Below are 21,864 nucleotides of genomic sequence, written 5' to 3' on the forward strand. Positions count from 1 at the left end.
CCTCCCTATACCCCTCCATATACCCCTCCATATACCCCTCCATATATATATACCCCTCCATCGGCATAATAAGTCATGTCAAAGTGTAGAATTGCAGGAGATGCATTTTGAAATGTCAAACAGACTGCTCTCCAATCAACAGAGGTAGAGGCTGAGCTGTGCTGATGATTTCTGCTCTCACGGTCCAGTGAGCATCAGAGGAGCCACAGACTGCCTAGTTATATGGAACACACACTGGTCCTCTCACATCCTATATGCAACCACACACACAAGATTAAGTAAAGATTAAGATTACTGGTCAACTGCACACAAGGTCCAACCGAAATGTGACTTCTGAATTTAACCCAACACTGGGTGCCCGTGGAGCTGTTGTTGTGGGGGATTAAGTGCCTTGTTCAAGGGCATAACGGAAGGCAATGGCATTTTCCGCCAGATTTTTCCCGTCAGACCTGGGATTCAAACTGGTAACCCTCAGACTGCTGGCTCGCCTCTCTAACCACTAAGCTACCTGGAGGCTGCTGAGGGGAAGGCGGCTCACAGTAATGGCCGGAATGGAGTGAATGGAATGGCGTCATGTGTTTGATACCAATCCATTCAATCCATTCAACTCCATTACAGTCCTAAGCCTAAAATAGCCTTTTTACAAGTGAGACACGGACAAACGTCCTCATTCTGGTACTCACAAGTATAGTAAAACGTACACGCACACACACACACACACACACACACACACACACACACACACACACACACGCACACGCACACGCACACACACACGCGCTTGTAAAGGATGTCCTATTCAAGCAGTTCTCTAGTCTAGCCACTCCTCTGACCGATTCAAGCAGTTCTCTAGTCTAGCCACTCCTCTGACCGATTCAAGCAGTTCTCTAGTCTAGCCACTCCTCTGACCGATTCAAGCAGTTCTCTAGTCTAGCCACTCCTCTGACCGATTCAAGCAGTTCTCTAGTCTAGCCACTCCTCTGACCGATTCAAGCAGTTCTCTAGTCTAGCCACTCCTCTGACCGATTCAAGCAGTTCTCTAGTCTAGCCACTCCTCTGACCGATTCAAGCAGTTCTCTAGTCTAGCCACTCCTCTGACCGATTCAAGCAGTTCTCTAGTCTAGCCACTCCTCTGACCGATTCAAGCAGTTCTCTAGTCTAGCCACTCCTCTGCCCGATTCAAGCAGTTCTCTAGTCTAGCCACTCCTCTGCCCGATTCAAGCAGTTCTCTAGTCTAGCCACTCCTCTGACCGATTCAAGCAGTTCTCTAGTCTAGCCACTCCTCTGACCGATTCAAGCAGTTCTCTAGTCTAGCCACTCCTCTGACCGATTCAAGCAGTTCTCTAGTCTAGCCACTCCTCTGACCGATTCAAGCAGTTCTCTAGTCTAGCCACTCCTCTGACCGATTCAAGCAGTTCACTAGTCCAGCCACTGCTCTGACCGATTCAAGCAGTTCTCTAGTCTAGCCACTCATCTGACCGATTCAAGCAGTTCACTAGTCTAGCCACTCCTCTGACCGATTCAAGCAGTTCTCTAGTCTAGCCACTCCTCTGCCCGATTCAAGCAGTTCTCTAGTCTAGCCACTCCTCTGACCGATTCAAGCAGTTCTCTAGTCTAGCCACTCCTCTGACCGATTCAAGCAGTTCTCTAGTCTAGCCACTCCTCTGCCCGATTCAAGCAGTTCTCTAGTCTACCCACTCCTCTGCCCGATTCAAGCAGTTCTCTAGTCTAGCCACTCCTCTGACCGATTCAAGCAGTTCTCTAGTCTAGCCACTCCTCTGACCGATTCAAGCAGTTCTCTAGTCTACCCACTCCTCTGACCGATTCAAGCAGTTCTCTAGTCTAGCCACTCCTCTGCCCGATTCAAGCAGTTCTCTAGTCTAGCCACTCCTCTGACCGATTCAAGCAGTTCTCTAGTCTACCCACTCCTCTGACCGATTCAAGCAGTTCTCTAGTCTAGCCACTCCTCTGCCCGATTCAAGCAGTTCTCTAGTCTACCCACTCCTCTGACCGATTCAAGCAGTTCTCTAGTCTAGCCACTCCTCTGACCGATTCAAGCAGTTCTCTAGTCTAGCCACTCCTCTGCCCGATTCAAGCAGTTCTCTAGTCTAGCCACTCCTCTGACCGATTCAAGCAGTTCTCTAGTCTAGCCACTCCTCTGACCGATTCAAGCAGTTCTCTACTCTATCCACTCTACTAGTAACCCAGTCAATGTACAACCATACAGCCATACAGCCATACAGCCATACAACCATACAGCCATACAGCCATACAACCATACAGCCATACAGCCATACAGCCATACAGCCATACAGCCATAAAACCATACAGCCATACAGCACATTACAACAGTAGTATATGGAGGGTTTGACTAGTATGAGAAAGGACTACTGCCCAGGTTAGTTCCCTGAGGAAATTGTTCTTTTCTGGGTTATTTTTAGTCTTTGTTGAGTGGCTCTGAGCTTGGGGGGCATCTGCATCCAGAGCCAGTTCAGTCAGAGTAATATTTAGTGCAGTGCATCATCTGGGGCCGAGCGCTGCTGCAGTGCCTTGGGGACCCTGTATGACACAGAGGAGGAGGAGGAGGAGGAGGAGGAGGAGGAGGAGGAGGAGGAGGGGGGAGTCTTCATCAGCTGATCCTGGATCTGAGCAGCACAGAAAGCCCTAATAATCCAATAGGAGGGCCAGTCATTATAACCCTATAAAAGATGAGGCTTGGTCCTCCCTAAAAATCCAAAAGAGTCAGAACAGATCTGCTCTACATTCGACCACAAAGAGAATGTCTCTGGAGCCTCTTTGGATTACTGCTGTGGCAGCTGATGCTCTGATGCTCTGCTTTCTGAAAGACAAATTAATTAGCCGTCTGTCCATTCCTCCCACTGACTGACTGGAATCACAGAATGCTAATAGGATATAGAGGTCTGTCATAGTGTGTTCCAGTCAGACCAGACCATGACTACGTCCCAAATGGGGCCCTGGTCAAAAGTAGTGCACTATGTAGGGAATAGGGTGCCATTCTCTGGTCTAAAGTAGTGCACTATGTAGGGAATAGGGTGCCATTTGGGACACATCACGTCAGAAAGATTGTCCATAGCTCTAGAATGCAGTTAGAGCTTTACTGGTCCTACAGCGCCACGCCCCCTGCCACGCCCCCTGGCACGCCCCCTGCCACGCCCCCTGGTAGGCCCCCTGCCACGCCCCCTGGCAGGCCCCCTGGTAGGCCCCATGCCACGCCCCCTGGTAGGCCCCCTGGCAGGCTGACTACCACTACCGCTGTGCTTTTCATACATTCTGACAGCACCATACACACGCTGTATGAATAACGTTACAAGAGGAAAGCTAAATAACCACAGACTACCGCTGCTACCCTCTATAGCTGATGCTTTAGCAGCGGTTATTGGGGATCCTAATAAATACCAAATAAGCAGAAAAAAAACATAAAATGAATCAAAGGTAGACTAATTATGCAAGATACTCAAATTAACAACAGGCTATATGACAACAACAAAAAATTCAAATACAGCATTATAAAAATGCAAACATTAGCAATCTTTTCCCTACAAATTGAATCTCATTGTCTATTAGAGTAATAATAAAGATATATAATGTTGCCAGATTGGAGGGTTTCAAATGTCAGCCAGTTAACACTAATGTACTGTATCACATCCACTACGAAATAATGGCTGTACGGCTGTATGGCTGTATGGCTGTATGGCTGTATGGCTGTATGGCTGTACGGCTGTATGGCTGTATGGCTGTATGGTTGTATGGCTGTACGGCTGTATGGCTGTATGGCTGTATGGTTGTATGGCTGTATGGTTGTATGGCTGTATGGCTGTATGGTTGTATGGATGTATGGCTGTATGGCTGTATGGCTGTATGGCTGTATGGTTGTATGGCTGTATGGCTGTATGGCTGTATGGCTGTATGGTTGTTTGGCTGTATGGTTGTATGGCTGTATGGCTGTATGGTTGTATGGATGTATGGCTGTATGGCTGTACGGCTGTATGGCTGTATGGCTGTATGGCTGTATGGCTGTATGGTTGTATGGTTGCATGGTTGTTTGGCTGTATGGCTGAATGGCTGACAGACAGTCACCTGAGTACAACCCCTGAAGACAGACAGACAGACAGACAGGCACCTGAGGCCAACCCCAAAGACAGACAGACAGACAGGCACCTGAGGACATCACCAAAGACAGACAGACAGACAGATCATTATTATATCATTACAGAATCACATGGGTTAAGTCTCCTGAGTGGCGCAGTGGTCTAAGGCACTGCATCGCAGTGCTAACTGTGCCACTAGAGATCCTGGTTCGAATCCAGGCTCTGTCGCAGCCGGCCGCGACCGGGAGACTCATGGGCGGTGCACAATTGGCCCAGCGTCGTCCAGGGTAGGGGAGGGAATGGCCGGCAGGGATGTAGCTCAGTTGATAGAGCATGGCGTTTGCAACGCCAGGGTTGTGGGTTCGATTCCCACGGGGGGCCAGTATATATTTAAAATAAAATAAAATGTATTCACTAACTGTAAGTCGCTCTGGATAAGAGCGTCTGCTAAATGACAAAAATGTTAATGTAAATGTCTCAAATATATTCCATATACAGTGCACTACATTTACATGTTTACATTTGAGTCATTTAGCAGACGCTCTTATCCAGAGCAACTTGCAGTTCAAAATAGCTGCTATCAGTAAAATCAGTGCCAGGAAGAAAAAGTAACGTTTTGGTGTGACCAGGGGCCCTTTTGACAAGGGACTGCTATCCAGTCACAAGTAGTGCACTATATAGGAAACAGGGTGTCATCTGGGATTGCAGCCATAGTGTCATCACGTACCAGGCAGGAACTTGAGGTTCTGGAGGAGTTGTCGTTCCTGGGTGAAGTCCACCATGAGATGGTTCATGTGGTCTGTGGCCTTGGGCTTCATGGTCAGTCTGAAGGCTGGGGCCATGGTCACCCTGCGGGGAGGAATAAGACGCAGTGAGACCCCCGCCACCACCCTCCAGCTGAAACGGAAGCCGTTCCATTGCTGTGACCACAGTGTGCTATTGGGAATACCTTCCAGGGGCCAATGAGCAATGGCTGTTTTTGATGATTCTACATACAGTATCTCACAAAAGTGAGTACACCCCTCACAATTTTGTAAATATTTGAGTATATATTTTCTATCTATCTAAACTATCTATCTATCTATCTATCAATCTATCAATCTATCTATCTATCTATCTATCTATCTATCTATCTATCTATCTATCTATCTATCTATCTATCTATCTATCTATCTATCTATCTATCTATCTATCTATCTATCTATCTATCTATCTATCTAAACTATGCACTAAGCTAGGTTTCTCACTGCAGCTGATACCAGACATGTCCACAGACTAGAGAAGGGAAGAGTATACCTACCTATCTTTGATCTGCTTGGCAGCCTTGAAGAAGAGGAGAAGAAGAGAGTTGGTTAGAGCAGCCATGCAGGTGAGGGTTGGTTAGAGCAGCCATGCAGGTGAGGGTTGGTGGACATGCAGAAGTGTTCTGCTCAGTGGCTGTACTGGACACAGACACGCAGGCAGGCCCTCGTACTCACACGCACGCAGGCAGGCCCTCGTACTCACACGCACGCAGGCACAGGCATGGTGATCAACATCACACAGAAAAAGCAGCGTGACTTTGGATGTAAACATTAGTTAAAGTGGAACTGACAGAACATTAGTTAAAGTGGAACTGACAGAACATTAGTTAAAGTGGAACTGACAGAACATTAGTTAAAGTGGAACTGACAGAACATTAGTTAAAGTGGAACTGACAGAACATTAGTTAAAGTGGAACTGACAGAACATTAGTTAAAGTGGAACTGACAGAACATTAGTTAAAGTGGAACTGACAGAACATTAGTTAAAGTGGAACTGACAGAACATTAGTTAAAGTGGAACTGACAGAACATTAGTTAAAGTGGAACTGACAGAACATTTTTTTAATTTTTTTTATGTCATTTAGCAGATGCTCTTATCCAGAGCGACTTACAGGAGCAATTAGGGTTAAGTGCCTTGCTTAAGGGCACATCGACAGATTTTTCACCTAGTCGGCTCGGGGATTAGAACCAGCGACCTTTCGGTTACTGGCACAACGCTCTTACCCACTAAGCTACCTGCCGCACAGTCAAGTTCCCATTCAGTTGTCAAAACGTGGGTTGGGACAAGCGTTGGCAGGCAAGTTCCCATTCAGTTGTCAGAACGTGGGTTGGGACAAGCGTTGGCAGGCAAGTTCCCATTCAGTTGTCAGAACGTGGGTTGGGACAAGCGTTGGCAGGCAAGTTCCCATTCAGTTGTCAGAACGTGGGTTGGGACAAGCGTTAGCAGGCAAGTTCCCATTCAGTTGTCAGAACGTGGGTTGGGACAAGCGTTAGCAGGCAAGTTCCCATTCAGTTGTCAGAACGTGGGTTGGGACAAGCGTTAGCAGGCCAGCTGCAGAAGGACGAGGAGGCTACTATTCCCCATCGTTTATCAGTGCAATATGACGGCCAACTAGCTGGAAAGGTTTGAGAGGGTTTATCTAATGTTCCCTCGTTAGATTTGAGCTCATCTTGCTCTGGCTAGCATTAGTTGTTGATCTTGTTTTGTTGATGTGCATAACTGAGGGAGAGAGAGCCTACCTTTTCATGGTTGTTTGATCAATAGGACTGTAAAGTTCCCAAATGTAAGAGGACTCCTGTGGTATTTACATATTTGCAGAAATCCATTCAGGTGTATTTTGTGGCTTTTGGTGAATGTGTTCTAATGATCTAAAGTCACGCTGTTACAACAGCCTGTAAACACACAGTCCAGTTCAAAGAAGTTAAGGATGGCAGGCCTGTGTGGCAAATGGCTTGTTTGCCTAAAGGCCTACTGTAGCTCTGATTGGCTATGGCGCACCGGTCTGCGTAGACTCCGGTCCTGGACGAGACAGAAGTTTTTATTAGGTTTTATTTACTGCAGTGTCTATTAATTGTCCAAAAGCACGGCTGCTTTCCCACTCTATATTGCTATAGAGTTTTCACAAATGACTTACTCTACGTCATTCCCAAACATTCTAGGAATTTATGAAAACGTGAAAATGACCATATCTAAGTGCTCGCTTGTCAGAAAATGTAAAAAAAAATAAAAGGTGTCATATTCCTGAGGGTGTATATGAAGAGATTTGAATAAGACTTCATGTTGTTAAAACGCTGTCAGTTCCACTTTAAGATTCTGAAAATGTATTATAGGAAATTGAGAGGGAAAAATCATGTTTGTTTGTTAGTTTAGGAGAAAACCATTCTTCATAGGTCACCTTTAGAAGTATATTTTAAGCTTGTTAACAAAAGTTCTCATTCACTTCCATTCATTTTATCACATTGTATTTTGAAAAGAAATCCAAAACAATCAAATAAACTTTCACTTTAGAATGAGGACTACAATCTGCCAAATTTAGCTGGATGAGACCAACAGACTACAATCTACCCAACATTTTCCTGACTCATGTTACCCAGCAGCAGTCAACGTTGACCTTTACCTACTTCCTGTTATCCCTTATCAGCTGATCACATTCAAATAATCTTCTTGTCTAAGGCCCAGACAGCCAATGAGATGCTGTTGTTTCACACCATATCCTGTATGATACCTTAGTGAACTCCTCCTCGTCTTTCATATCCAGGGCATTGTTGGCAAACTCCAGCAGCTCCTCTGCACTCTCCAAGGCGTTGCCGCTCTGTGTCAGTTGATTCTGTGGAACAAAGAAAGAAAATTGAAATATTGAGCTGTTACAGCACATTCTGTTTGCAGGGTTTTTCTGTTAAAGGCTCAGTGCAGCCGTTTTTATATCAATATTAAATCATTTCTGAGTAACAATTAAGGACCTTACTGTATGTTCTAGCAGTGTCTGAATCCTGGCTTAGGAAGGCCACCAAAAATTCAGACATTTCCATCCCGAATTACAACATTTTCCGTCTAGATAGAACTGCCAAAGGGGGTGGAGTTGCAATCTACTGTAGAGATAGCCTGCAGAGCTCTATCATACTATCCAGGTCTGTGCCCAAACAGTTTGAGCTCCTACTTCTAAAAATCCACCTTTCCAGAAATAAGTCTCTCACTGTTCCCGCTTGCTACAGACCCCCTTCAGCCCCCAGTTGTGCCCTGGACACCATATGTGAATTGCTTGCCCCCCATCTATCCTCAGAGTTCGTAATGCTTGGTGACCTAAACTGGGATATGCTTAACACCCCGTCCATCCTACAATCCAAACTAGATGCCCTCAATCTCACACAAATTATCAAGGAACCTACCAGGTACAACCCTAAATCCGTAAACATGGGCACCCTCATAGATATCATCCTGACTAACTTACCCTCTAAATACACCTCCGCTGTCTTCAACCAGGATCTCAGCGATCACTGCCTTATTGCCTGCGTCCGTAATGGGTCCGCGGTCAAACGACCACCCTTCATCACTGTCAAACGCTCCCTAAAACACTTCAGCGAGCAGGCCTTTCTAATTGACCTGGCCCAGGTATCCTGGATGGATAATGACCTCATTCCGTCAGTAGAGGATGCCTGGATGTTCTTCAAAAGTGCTTTCCTCTCCATCTTAAATAAGCATGCCCCATTCAAAAAATGCAGAACTAAGAACAGATATAGCCCCTGGTTCACCCCAGACTTGACTTCCCTTGACCAGTACAAAAACATCCTGTGGCGTACTGCATTAGCATCGAACAGCCCCCACGATATGCAACTTTTCAGGGAAGTCAGGAACCAATATACACAATCAGTTAGGAAAGGGTTAGGGTTAGGGTTAGTAAAGTAATTTGCATCCTGTAGCACTAACTCCAAAAGTTTTGGGACACTGTAAAGTCCATGGAGAATAAGAGCACTTCCTCCCAGCTGCCCACTGCACTGAGGCTAGGAAACACTGTCACCACCGATAAATGTACGATAATCGAGAATTTCAACAAGCATTTTGCTACGGCTGGCCATGCTTTCCACCTGGCTACCCCTACCCCGGCCACCAGCTCTGCACCCTCCGCTGCAACTTGCCCATGCCCCCCCCCCCCCCCCCCGCTTCTCCTTCACCCAAATTCAGACAGCTGATGTTCTGAAAGAGCTGCAAATCTGGACCCCTACAAATCAGCTGGGCTAGACAATCTGGACCCTTTCTTTCTAAAATTAGCCGCCGAAATTGTCGCAACCCCTATTACTAGCCTGTTTAACCTCTCTTTCGTATCGTCTGAGATCCCCAGAGATTGGAATGCTGCCGCGGTCATCCCCCTCTTCAAAGGGGGTGACACTCTAGATTCAAACTGTTACAGACCTATATCCATCCTGCCCTGCCTTTCGAAATTATTTGAAAGCCAAGTTAACAAACAGATCACCGACCATTTCAAATCCCACCGTACCTTCTCCGCTATGCAATCTGGTTTCAGAGCTGGTCATGGGTGCACTTCAGCCACGCTCAAGGTCCTAAATGCTATAATAACCGCGATCGATAAAAGACTGTGCAGCCGTCTTTATCGACCTGGCCAAGGCTTTCGACTCTGTCAACAACCGCATTCTTATTGGCAGACTAAATAGCCTTGGTTTCTCAAATGACTGCCTCGCCTGGTTCACCAACTACTTCTCAGATAGAGTTCAGTGTGTCAAATCGGAGGGCCTGTTGTCTGGACCTATGGCAGTCTCTATGGGGGTGCCACAGGGTTCAATTCTTGGGCCGACTCTTTTCTCTGTGTATATCAATGATGTCGCTCTTGCTGCTGGTGACTCTCAGATCCACCTCTACGCAGACGACACCATTTTGTATACATCTGGCCCTTCATTGGACACTGTGTTAACAAACCTCCAAACGAGCTTCAATGCCATACAACACTCCTTCAGTAGCCTCCAACTGCTCTTAAACACTGGTAAAACTAAATGCATGCTCTTCAATCGAACACTGCTTGCACCCGCCCGCCCGACTAGAATCACTACTCTCAGCGGGTCTGACTTAGAATATGTGGACAACTACAAATACCTAGGTGTCTGGTTAGACCGTAAACTCTCCTTCCAGACTCACATTAAGCATCTCCAATCCAAAGTTAAATCTAGAATCGGCTTCCTATTTCACAACAAAGCCTCCTTCACTCATGTTGCTAAACATGCCCTCGTAAAACTGACTATCCTACCGATCCTTGACTTCGGCGATGTCATTTACAAAATAGCCTCCAACACTCTACTCAGCAAATTGGATGTAGTCTATCACAGTGCCATCCGTTTTGTCACCAAAGCCCCATATACTACCCACCATTGTGACCTGTACGCTCTTGTTGGCTGGTCCTCACTACATATTCGTCGCCAAACCCACTGGCTCCAGGTCATCTATAAATCTCTTCTAGGCAAATCCACGCCTTATCTTAGCTCATTGGTCACCATAGCAACACCCACCCGTAGTATGCGTTCCAGCAGGTATATCTCACTGGTCATCCCCAAAGCCAACACCTCCTTTGGCCGCCATTCCTTCCAGTTCTCTGCTGCCAATGACTGGAACGAATTGCAAAAATCTCTGAAGCTGGAGACTCTTATCTCCCTCACTAACTTTAAGCATCAGTTGTCAGAGCAGCTTACCGATCACTGCACCTGTACACAGCCCATCTGTAATTAGCCCACCCAACTACCTCATCCCCATATTGTTATTTATTTTGCTCATTTGCACCCCAGTATCTCTATTTGCACATTATCTTCTGCACATCTATCACTCCAGTGTTAATACTAAATTGTAATTATTTTGCACTATGGCCTATTTATTGCCTTACCTCCATAACTTACTACATTTGCACACACTGCATATATATTTTCTATTGTGTTATTGACTGTACGTTTTGTTTTACCCCATATGTAACTCTGTGTTGTTGTTGTTTTAATCGCACTGCTTTGCTTTATCTTGGCCAGGTCGCAGTTGTAAATGAGAACTTGTTCTCAACTGGCTTACCTGGTTAAATAAAGGTGAAATAAATAAAATGCAATAGAGTTCCATTAAAATAGGCAAAAATTGCTTTTTAGCAAAAAAACTATGTTATTGGCAGAGAGGTTTGGAACTCTTTATAATTGGTGTATTAACCAATTTACCACATGGTGATGTCACCATGGAAGGCCGAAAATCCCACCCATGCAAACCTGCTGATTATAAGGTCCTGGGTAGATTTTATTTTCAACCAGCAACTATCACAGTGACACAATAACATTTTGGTCCGGCAGCTGACAGACAAACTCATAACGCTGGCAAAACAAAGACTAGCTCTTGGAGTGTTGGACGAAAACACTAAGTGCTAAAACTAATCATGAACAACACGACTGTCATGCTGTGGTTTAGTCATTCAAAAGACTCGCTGCCACTGACACGCATTTAACAACTTTGAATAAATGACACAAAACAGGTGTATGTTATTCATTTAACTGATGAAAATATATGTTTTCCTGAGTCACATGATGAGACATGAGTATGTGAGTTGAATACCAGGCAGCACTCACCCTACAAAGAGGGACAATGGGTAATCTCATATCTGGCGGTAATTTCAGACACTTTTTGTTCCTGCTCAATGAACTTAAGAGAGTTGGCCAGAGAAACTGCAATAGCAGTATGATGACATCACACACACCCCAGGCTGCCTGAGCGAGGGGTGAGAGGGGTGTATGGAGGCACTACAACAACGTGATGGAAGAGAATTTTAGGGAAAAACATTTAAGAGCAATAACTCTAGAAATTCTCTTTTTAACAAATCAGACTTTAACGTTTCAATTTTCATCATGAAAAGTATTTCCTGTCATGTTTTAAGTCTTCTGTATTTATGGATTTTAAATCAGTGTTTTCCTATTCTTAGTAAATTCAGCATTTCTTAAGTTTTATCTGTGAGCAAGAATAAATAAACCCAAACAAGCTCAACATAACTCACAGTACAAACACACGCAGATGCACGCCACTCATCAAAGGGGGCTCCCAGGCATTGCATTCACTACTGTGGTCCTCTGTAGCTCAGCTGGTAGAGCATGGCGCTTGTAACGCCAAGGTAGTGGGTTCGATCCCCGGGACCACCCATACACAAAAATGTATGCACGCACGACTGTAAGTCGCTTTGGATAAAAGCGTCTGCTAAATGGCATATTATATTATTATTTTTATTATTTACATAAGAGACAAATCCGCTCTGTGTGTAGTATGTTACAGTGTGTAGTATGTCTCAGTGTGTAGTATGTCACAGTGTGTAGTATGTCACAGTGTGTAGTATGTCACAGTGTGTAGTATGTCACTGTGTGTAGTATGTCTCAGTGTGTAGTATGTCACAGTGTGTAGTATGTCACAGTGTGTAGTATGTCACTGTGTGTAGTATGTCACAGTGTGTAGTATGTCACAGTGTGTAGTATGTCACTGTGTGTAGTATGTCTCAGTGTGTAGTATGTCACAGTGTGTAGTATGTCACTGTGTGTAGTATGTTACAGTGTGTAGTATGTTACAGTGTGTAGTATGTCACAGTGTGTAGTATGTCACAGTGTGTAGTATGTCACTGTGTGTAGTATGTCACAGTGTGTAGTATGTCTCAGTGTGTAGTATGTCACAGTGTGTAGTATGTCACAGTGTGTAGTATGTCACTGTGTGTAGTATGTCACAGTGTGTAGTATGTCACAGTGTGTAGTATGTCACAGTGTGTAGTATGTCACTGTGTGTAGTATGTCACTGTGTGTAGTATGTCACAGTGTGTAGTATGTCACAGTGTGTAGTATGTCACTGTGTGTAGTATGTCTCAGTGTGTAGTATGTCACTGTGTGTAGTATGTCACAGTGTGTAGTATGTCACAGTGTGTAGTATGTCACAGTGTGTAGTATGTCTCAGTGTGTAGTATGTCACAGTGTGTAGTATGTCACTGTGTGTAGTATGTCACAGTGTGTAGTATGTCACAGTGTGTAGTATGTCACTGTGTGTAGTATGTCACTGTGTGTAGTATGTCACAGTGTGTAGTATGTCACAGTGTGTAGTATGTCTCAGTGTGTAGTATGTCACAGTGTGTAGTATGTTACAGTGTGTAGTATGTCTCAGTGTGTAGTATGTCACAGTGTGTAGTATGTCACAGTGTGTAGTATGTCTCAGTGTGTAGTATGTCTCAGTGTGTAGTATGTCACAGTGTGTAGTATGTCACAGTGTGTAGTATGTCACAGTGTGTAGTATGTTACAGTGTGTAGTATGTCACAGTGTGTAGTATGTCACAGTGTGTAGTATGTCACTGTGTGTAGTATGTCTCAGTGTGTAGTATGTCACAGTGTGTAGTATGTCACAGTGTGTAGTATGTTACAGTGTGTAGTATGTCACAGTGTGTAGTATGTCACTGTGTGTAGTATGTCACAGTGTGTAGTATGTCTCAGTGTGTAGTATGTCACAGTGTGTAGTATGTCACAGTGTGTAGTATGTCACAGTGTGTAGTATGTCTCAGTGTGTAGTATGTCACAGTGTGTAGTATGTCACAGTGTGTAGTATGTCACAGTGTGTAGTATGTCACAGTGTGTAGTATGTCACAGTGTGTAGTATGTCTCAGTGTGTAGTATGTCACTGTGTGTAGTATGTCACAGTGTGTAGTATGTCACTGTGTGTAGTATGTCTCAGTGTGTAGTATGTCACAGTGTGTAGTATGTCACTGTGTGTAGTATGTCACAGTGTGTAGTATGTCACAGTGTGTAGTATGTCACAGTGTGTAGTATGTCACAGTGTGTAGTATGTCACTGTGTGTAGTATGTCTCAGTGTGTAGTATGTCACAGTGTGTAGTATGTCACTGTGTGTAGTATGTCACAGTGTGTAGTATGTCACAGTGTGTAGTATGTCACAGCGTGTAGTATGTCACTGTGTGTAGTATGTCTCAGTGTGTAGTATGTCACAGTGTGTAGTATGTCACTGTGTGTAGTATGTCACAGTGTGTAGTATGTCACAGTGTGTAGTATGTCACAGTGTGTAGTATGTCACTGTGTGTAGTATGTCACTGTGTGTAGTATGTCACAGTGTGTAGTATGTCACTGTGTGTAGTATGTCACAGTGTGTAGTATGTCACTGTGTGTAGTATGTCACTGTGTGTAGTATGTCACTGTGTGTAGTATGTCACAGTGTGTAGTATGTCACTGTGTGTAGTATGTTACAGTGTGTAGTATGTCACAGTGTGTAGTATGTCACAGTGTGTAGTATGTCACTGTGTGTAGTATGTCACTGTGTGTAGTATGTCACAGTGTGTAGTATGTCACTGTGTGTAGTATGTCACAGTGTGTAGTATGTCACTGTGTGTAGTATGTCACAGTGTGTAGTATGTCACAGTGTGTAGTATGTCACAGTGTGTAGTATGTCACAGTGTGTAGTATGTCACAGTGTGTAGTATGTCACTGTGTGTAGTATGTCACAGTGTGTAGTATGTCTCAGTGTGTAGTATGTCACAGTGTGTAGTATGTCACTGTGTGTAGTATGTCACTGTGTGTAGTATGTCACAGTGTGTAGTATGTCACTGTGTGTAGTATGTCACAGTGTGTAGTATGTCACTGTGTGTAGTATGTCACAGTGTGTAGTATGTTACAGTGTGTAGTATGTCACTGTGTGTAGTATGTCACTGTGTGTAGTATGTCACTTTGTGTAGTATGTCACTGTGTGTAGTATGTCACAGTGTGTAGTATGTTACAGTGTGTAGTATGTCACTGTGTGTAGTATGTCTCAGTGTGTAGTATGTCACAGTGTGTAGTATGTCACAGTGTGTAGTATGTTACAGTGTGTAGTATGTCACTGTGTGTAGTATGTCACAGTGTGTAGTATGTCACAGTGTGTAGTATGTCACTGTGTGTAGTATGTCACTGTGTGTAGTATGTCACTGTGTGTAGTATGTCACAGTGTGTAGTATGTCTCAGTGTGTAGTATGTCACAGTGTGTAGTATGTCACTGTGTGTAGTATGTCACTGTGTGTAGTATGTCTCAGTGTGTAGTATGTCACTGTGTGTAGTATGTCACTGTGTGTAGTATGTCACTGTGTGTAGTATGTCACAGTGTGTAGTATGTCACAGTGTGTAGTATGTCACAGTGTGTAGTATGTCACAGTGTGTAGTATGTCACTGTGTGTAGTATGTCACAGTGTGTAGTATGTCACTGTGTGTAGTATGTCACAGTGTGTAGTATGTCACAGTGTGTAGTATGTCACAGCGTGTAGTATGTCACTGTGTGTAGTATGTCTCAGTGTGTAGTATGTCACAGTGTGTAGTATGTCACTGTGTGTAGTATGTCACAGTGTGTAGTATGTCACAGTGTGTAGTATGTCACAGTGTGTAGTATGTCACTGTGTGTAGTATGTCACTGTGTGTAGTATGTCACAGTGTGTAGTATGTCACTGTGTGTAGTATGTCACAGTGTGTAGTATGTCACTGTGTGTAGTATGTCACTGTGTGTAGTATGTCACTGTGTGTAGTATGTCACAGTGTGTAGTATGTCACTGTGTGTAGTATGTTACAGTGTGTAGTATGTCACAGTGTGTAGTATGTCACAGTGTGTAGTATGTCACTGTGTGTAGTATGTCACTGTGTGTAGTATGTCACAGTGTGTAGTATGTCACTGTGTGTAGTATGTCACAGTGTGTAGTATGTCACTGTGTGTAGTATGTCACAGTGTGTAGTATGTCACAGTGTGTAGTATGTCACAGTGTGTAGTATGTCACAGTGTGTAGTATGTCACTGTGTGTAGTATGTCACAGTGTGTAGTATGTCTCAGTGTGTAGTATGTCACAGTGTGTAGTATGTCACTGTGTGTAGTATGTCACTGTGTGTAGTATGTCACAGTGTGTAGTATGTCACTGTGTGTAGTATGTCACAGTGTGTAGTATGTCACTGTGTGTAGTATGTCACTGTGTGTAGTATGTCACAGTGTGTAGTATGTTACAGTGTGTAGTATGTCACTGTGTGTAGTATGTCACTGTGTGTAGTATGTCACTTTGTGTAGTATGTCACTGTGTGTAGTATGTCACAGTGTGTAGTATGTTACAGTGTGTAGTATGTCACTGTGTGTAGTATGTCTCAGTGTGTAGTATGTCACAGTGTGTAGTATGTCACAGTGTGTAGTATGTCACTGTGTGTAGTATGTCACAGTGTGTAGTATGTCACAGTGTGTAGTATGTCACTGTGTGTAGTATGTCACTGTGTGTAGTATGTCACTGTGTGTAGTATGTCACTGTGTGTAGTATGTCACAGTGTGTAGTATGTCTCAGTGTGTAGTATGTCACAGTGTGTAGTATGTCACTGTGTGTAGTATGTCTCAGTGTGTAGTATGTCACTGTGTGTAGTATGTCTCAGTGTGTAGTATGTCACTGTGTGTAGTATGTCACTGTGTGTAGTATGTCACTGTGTGTAGTATGTCACAGTGTGTAGTATGTCACTGTGTGTAGTATGTCACTGTGTGTAGTATGTCACAGTGTGTAGTATGTCTCAGTGTGTAGTATGTCACTGTGTGTAGTATGTCACTGTGTGTAGTATGTCTCAGTGTGTAGTATGTCACAGTGTGTAGTATGTCACAGTGTGTAGTATGTTACAGTGTGTAGTATGTTACAGTGTGTAGTATGTCACAGTGTGTAGTATGTCACAGTGTGTAGTATGTCACAGTGTGTAGTATGTCACTGTGTGTAGTATGTCACTGTGTGTAGTATGTCACAGTGTGTAGTATGTCACAGTGTGTAGTATGTTACAGTGTGTAGTATGTTACAGTGTGTAGTATGTCACATTGTGTAGTATGTCTCAGTGTGTAGTATGTCACAGTGTGTAGTATGTCACTGTGTGTAGTATGTCACTGTGTGTAGTATGTCACAGTGTGTAGTATGTCACTGTGTGTAGTATGTCACAGTGTGTAGTATGTCACTGTGTGTAGTATGTCACTGTGTGTAGTATGTCACAGTGTGTAGTATGTTACAGTGTGTAGTATGTCACTGTGTGTAGTATGTCACTGTGTGTAGTATGTCACTTTGTGTAGTATGTCACTGTGTGTAGTATGTCACAGTGTGTAGTATGTTACAGTGTGTAGTATGTCACTGTGTGTAGTATGTCTCAGTGTGTAGTATGTCACAGTGTGTAGTATGTCACAGTGTGTAGTATGTCACAGTGTGTAGTATGTCACTGTGTGTAGTATGTCACTGTGTGTAGTATGTCACTGTGTGTAGTATGTCACAGTGTGTAGTATGTCTCAGTGTGTAGTATGTCACAGTGTGTAGTATGTCACTGTGTGTAGTATGTCACTGTGTGTAGTATGTCACAGTGTGTAGTATGTCACAGTGTGTAGTATGTCACAGTGTGTAGTATGTCACTGTGTGTAGTATGTCACTGTGTGTAGTATGTCACAGTGTGTAGTATGTCACTGTGTGTAGTATGTCACTGTGTGTAGTATGTCACAGTGTGTAGTATGTCACAGTGTGTAGTATGTCACTGTGTGTAGTATGTCACAGTGTGTAGTATGTCACTGTGTGTAGTATGTCACAGTGTGTAGTATGTCACAGTGTGTAGTATGTCACTGTGTGTAGTATGTCACTGTGTGTAGTATGTCACTGTGTGTAGTATGTCACAGTGTGTAGTATGTCACTGTGTGTAGTATTTCACTGTGTGTAGTATGTCACAGTGTGTAGTATGTTACAGTGTGTAGTATGTCACTGTGTGTAGTATGTCACTGTGTGTAGTATGTCACTTTGTGTAGTATGTCACAGTGTGTAGTATGTCTCAGTGTGTAGTATGTCACAATGTGTAGTATGTCACTGTGTGTAGTATGTCACTGTGTGTAGTATGTCACAGTGTGTAGTATGTCACAGTGTGTAGTATGTCTCAGTGTGTAGTATGTCACTGTGTGTAGTATGTCTCAGTGTGTAGTATGTCACTGTGTGTAGTATGTCACTGTGTGTAGTATGTCACAGTGTGTAGTATGTCACAGTGTGCAGTATGTCACAGTGTGTAGTATGTCTCAGTGTGTAGTATGTCACTGTGTGTAGTATGTCACTGTGTGTAGTATGTCACAGTGTGTAGTATGTCACAGTGTGTAGTATGTCACAGTGTGTAGTATGTCTCAGTGTGTAGTATGTCACTGTGTGTAGTATGTCTCAGTGTGTAGTATGTCACTGTGTGTAGTATGTCACTGTGTGTAGTATGTCACAGTGTGTAGTATGTCACTGTGTGTAGTATGTCACTGTGTGTAGTATGTCACAGTGTGTAGTATGTCTCAGTGTGTAGTATGTCACAGTGTGTAGTATGTCACAGTGTGTAGTATGTCACTGTGTGTAGTATGTCACAGTGTGTAGTATGTCACAGTGTGTAGTATGTCACTGTGTGTAGTATGTCACTGTGTGTAGTATGTCACAGTGTGTAGTATGTCTCAGTGTGTAGTATGTCACAGTGTGTAGTATGTCACTGTGTGTAGTATGTCACTGTGTGTAGTATGTCACTGTGTGTAGTATGTCACTGTGTGTAGTATGTCACTGTGTGTAGTATGTCACAGTGTGTAGTATGTCACAGTGTGTAGTATGTCACTTTGTGTAGTATGTCACTGTGTGTAGTATGTCACTGTGTGTAGTATGTCACAGTGTGTAGTATGTCACTGTGTGTAGTATGTGACAGTGTGTAGTATGTCTCAGTGTGTAGTATGTCACAGTGTGTAGTATGTCACAGTGTGTAGTATGTCACTGTGTGTAGTATGTCACAGTGTGTAGTATGTCACAGTGTGTAGTATGTTACAGTGTGTAGTATGTCACTGTGTTTAGTATGTCTCAGTGTGTAGTATGTCACAGTGTGTAGTATGTCACAGTGTGTAGTATGTCACAGTGTGTAGTATGTCTCAGTGTGTAGTATGTTACAGTGTGTAGTATGTCACAGTGTGTAGTATGTCACTGTGTGTAGTATGTCACTGTGTGTAGTATGTCACTGTGTGTAGTATGTCACTGTGTGTAGTATGTCACAGTGTGTAGTATGTCTCAGTGTGTAGTATGTCACAGTGTGTAGTATGTCACAGTGTGTAGTATGTCACTGTGTGTAGTATGTCACAGTGTGTAGTATGTCACAGTGTGTAGTATGTCACTGTGTGTAGTATGTCACTGTGTGTAGTATGTCACAGTGTGTAGTATGTCTCAGTGTGTAGTATGTCACAGTGTGTAGTATGTCACTGTGTGTAGTATGTCACTGTGTGTAGTATGTCACTGTGTGTAGTATGTCACTGTGTGTAGTATGTCACAGTGTGTAGTATGTCACAGTGTGTAGTATGTCACTTTGTGTAGTATGTCACTGTGTGTAGTATGTCACTGTGTGTAGTATGTCACAGTGTGTAGTATGTCACTGTGTGTAGTATGTGACAGTGTGTATTATGTCTCAGTGTGTAGTATGTCACAGTGTGTAGTATGTCACAGTGTGTAGTATGTCACTGTGTGTAGTATGTCACAGTGTGTAGTATGTCACAGTGTGTAGTATGTTACAGTGTGTAGTATGTCACAGTGTGTAGTATGTCACAGTGTGTAGTATGTCACTGTGTGTAGTATGTCACTGTGTGTAGTATGTCTCAGTGTGTAGTATGTCACAGTGTGTAGTATGTCACTGTGTGTAGTATGTCACTGTGTGTAGTATGTCACTGTGTGTAGTATGTCACAGTGTGTAGTATGTCTCAGTGTGTAGTATGTCACAGTGTGTAGTATGTCACAGTGTGTAGTATGTCACTGTGTGTAGTATGTCACTGTGTGTAGTATGTCACTGGGGTACGATACAGTAGTAGGCTGTCTGTTGATACCTGCAGCTCATAAGACCTCCAGACCTATTCCTGTGTGTTGGGGTTAAGGGTCAGGTACCTGTAGTTCCTGTGCCTTCTTGGCCCCCTCCTGTTTGAGGGTGTTGGGTTAGGGGTTAGGGGTTAGGGGTTAGGGGTCAGGGGTCAGGTACCTGTAGTTCCTGTGCCTTCTTGGCCCCCTCCTGTTTGAGGGTGTTGGGTTAGGGGTTAGGGGTCAGGTACCTGTAGTTCCTGTGCCTTCTTGACCCCTCCTGTTTGATGGTGTTGGGTTAGGGGTTAGGGGTTAGGGGTCAGGGGTCAGGTACCTGTAGTTCCTGTGTCTTATTGGCCCCCTCCTGTTTGATGGTGTTGGGTTAGGGGTTAGGGGTTAGGGGTCAGGGGTCAGGTACCTGTAGTTCCTGTGTCTTCTTGGCCCCCTCCTGTTTGAGGGTGTTGGGTTAGGGGTTAGGGGTCAGGGGTCAGGGGTCAGGTACCTGTAGTTCCTGTGTCTTCTTGGCCCCCTCCTGTTTGATGGTGTTGGTCATCCTCTCCTTCATCTCAACCAGGACGGCGAATAACGTATCAAACTCCTCCTCCAGGTCTGACACTACTTGTGTGGAGTTCACCTGTCAATCACACATAGTGATACACCTGTCAATCACACATAGTGATACACCTGTCACAATCACACATAGTGATACACCTGTCACCATCACACATAGTGATACACCTGTCACCATCACACATAGTGATACACCTGTCACCATCACACATAGTGATACACCTGTCACAATCACACATAGTGATACACCTGTCACAATCACACATAGTGATACACCTGTCACAATCACACATAGTGATACACCTGTCACAATCACACATAGTGATACACCTGTCACAATCACACATAGTGATACACCTGTCACAATCACACATAGTGATACACCTGTCACAATCACACATAGTGATACACCTGTCACAATCACACATAGTGATACACCTGTCACAATCACACATAGTGATACACCTGTCACCATCACACATAGTGATACACCTGTCACAATCACACATAGTGATACACCTGTCACCATCACACATAGTGATACACCTGTCACAATCACACATAGTGATACACCTGTCACAATCACACATAGTGATACACCTGTCACAATCACACATAGTGATACACCTGTCACAATCACACATAGTGATACACCTGTCACAATCACACATAGTGATTCACCTGTCACAATCACACATAGTGATACACCTGTCACAATCACACATAGTGATACACCTGTCACAATCACACATAGTGATACACCTGTCACAATCACACATAGTGATACACCTGTCACAATCACACATAGTGATTCACCTGTCACAATCACACATAGTGATACACCTGTCACAATCACACATAGTGATACACCTGTCACAATCACACATAGTGATACACCTGTCACAATCACACATAGTGATTCACCTCTAAACCCAGAACCAAATCTCTGCATCACTAGAGTCTATAGATTCATTAACATTTCATATTTGATTTGATTGATTAACATGGCATATTTGGCAAATGGAAATTCCTGTACAAGATTGTGATTTCACTGTTAATATTGCTTCTTTATGTTATGTTTAATGTAATTCAATGAATTTAGAGTGTTATTATGTATGTCTTACCTGGACACCAGCCAGAGAGTGGCTAAGTGTTTCCATGAAGTTATGGAGTTCCTCATTTTTATTGGCCAACGTGGTTATTATCCTTTGCAGGGCCTCCTGAAATAAACATTACGTATATGTTAAAGGGTCTGCAATCCATCAATACATTGAAAATACATTGGCCTACGATTGTATTTCATGCCAATCAATCACATATTCAAATTGCTTGTCAGGTTTAGAAGTTCACCCATGACCAATTATAACCTCCCACTGATTGGCTGACTGTCCTCTTGGTTCCTGCCATACGACTCCTGCCCTGCGTCAGCACCCATGACCAATTATAACCTCCACTGATTGGCTGACTGTCCTCTTGGTTCCTGCCATACGACTCCTGCCCTGCGTCGGGCATAGGAAGAAATGGTACTGTGACTTCCTTAC

At 43.7% G+C, this 21,864-nt stretch overlaps 1 protein-coding gene across 1 annotated transcript in view; it reads right to left on the reverse strand.

The window, feature by feature from the left end:
- The window catches only part of LOC311118550 (FSD1-like protein), a 53,846-nt gene extending 32,325 nt beyond the window's left edge, over window positions 1-21,521 (reverse strand). Inside the window, exons 1-5 of the mRNA XM_084193342.1 lie at window positions 21,448-21,521; window positions 20,256-20,387; window positions 7,639-7,740; window positions 5,410-5,432; window positions 4,837-4,958 (exon numbers count right to left, since the gene is read on the reverse strand). Coding sequence (XP_084049468.1) covers window positions 4,837-4,958; window positions 5,410-5,432; window positions 7,639-7,740; window positions 20,256-20,387; window positions 21,448-21,483 — 415 coding nt within the window. The 5' untranslated portion in view covers window positions 21,484-21,521. The remainder of the gene's footprint in view (window positions 1-4,836; window positions 4,959-5,409; window positions 5,433-7,638; window positions 7,741-20,255; window positions 20,388-21,447) is intronic.
- Between the last annotated feature and the right edge of the window lie 343 nt (window positions 21,522-21,864).

This window comes from Coregonus lavaretus, assembly GCF_964263955.1.
Source record: "Coregonus lavaretus genome assembly, contig: HAP1_SCAFFOLD_236, whole genome shotgun sequence".
Classification (NCBI taxonomy): Eukaryota; Metazoa; Chordata; class Actinopteri; order Salmoniformes; family Salmonidae; genus Coregonus; species Coregonus lavaretus.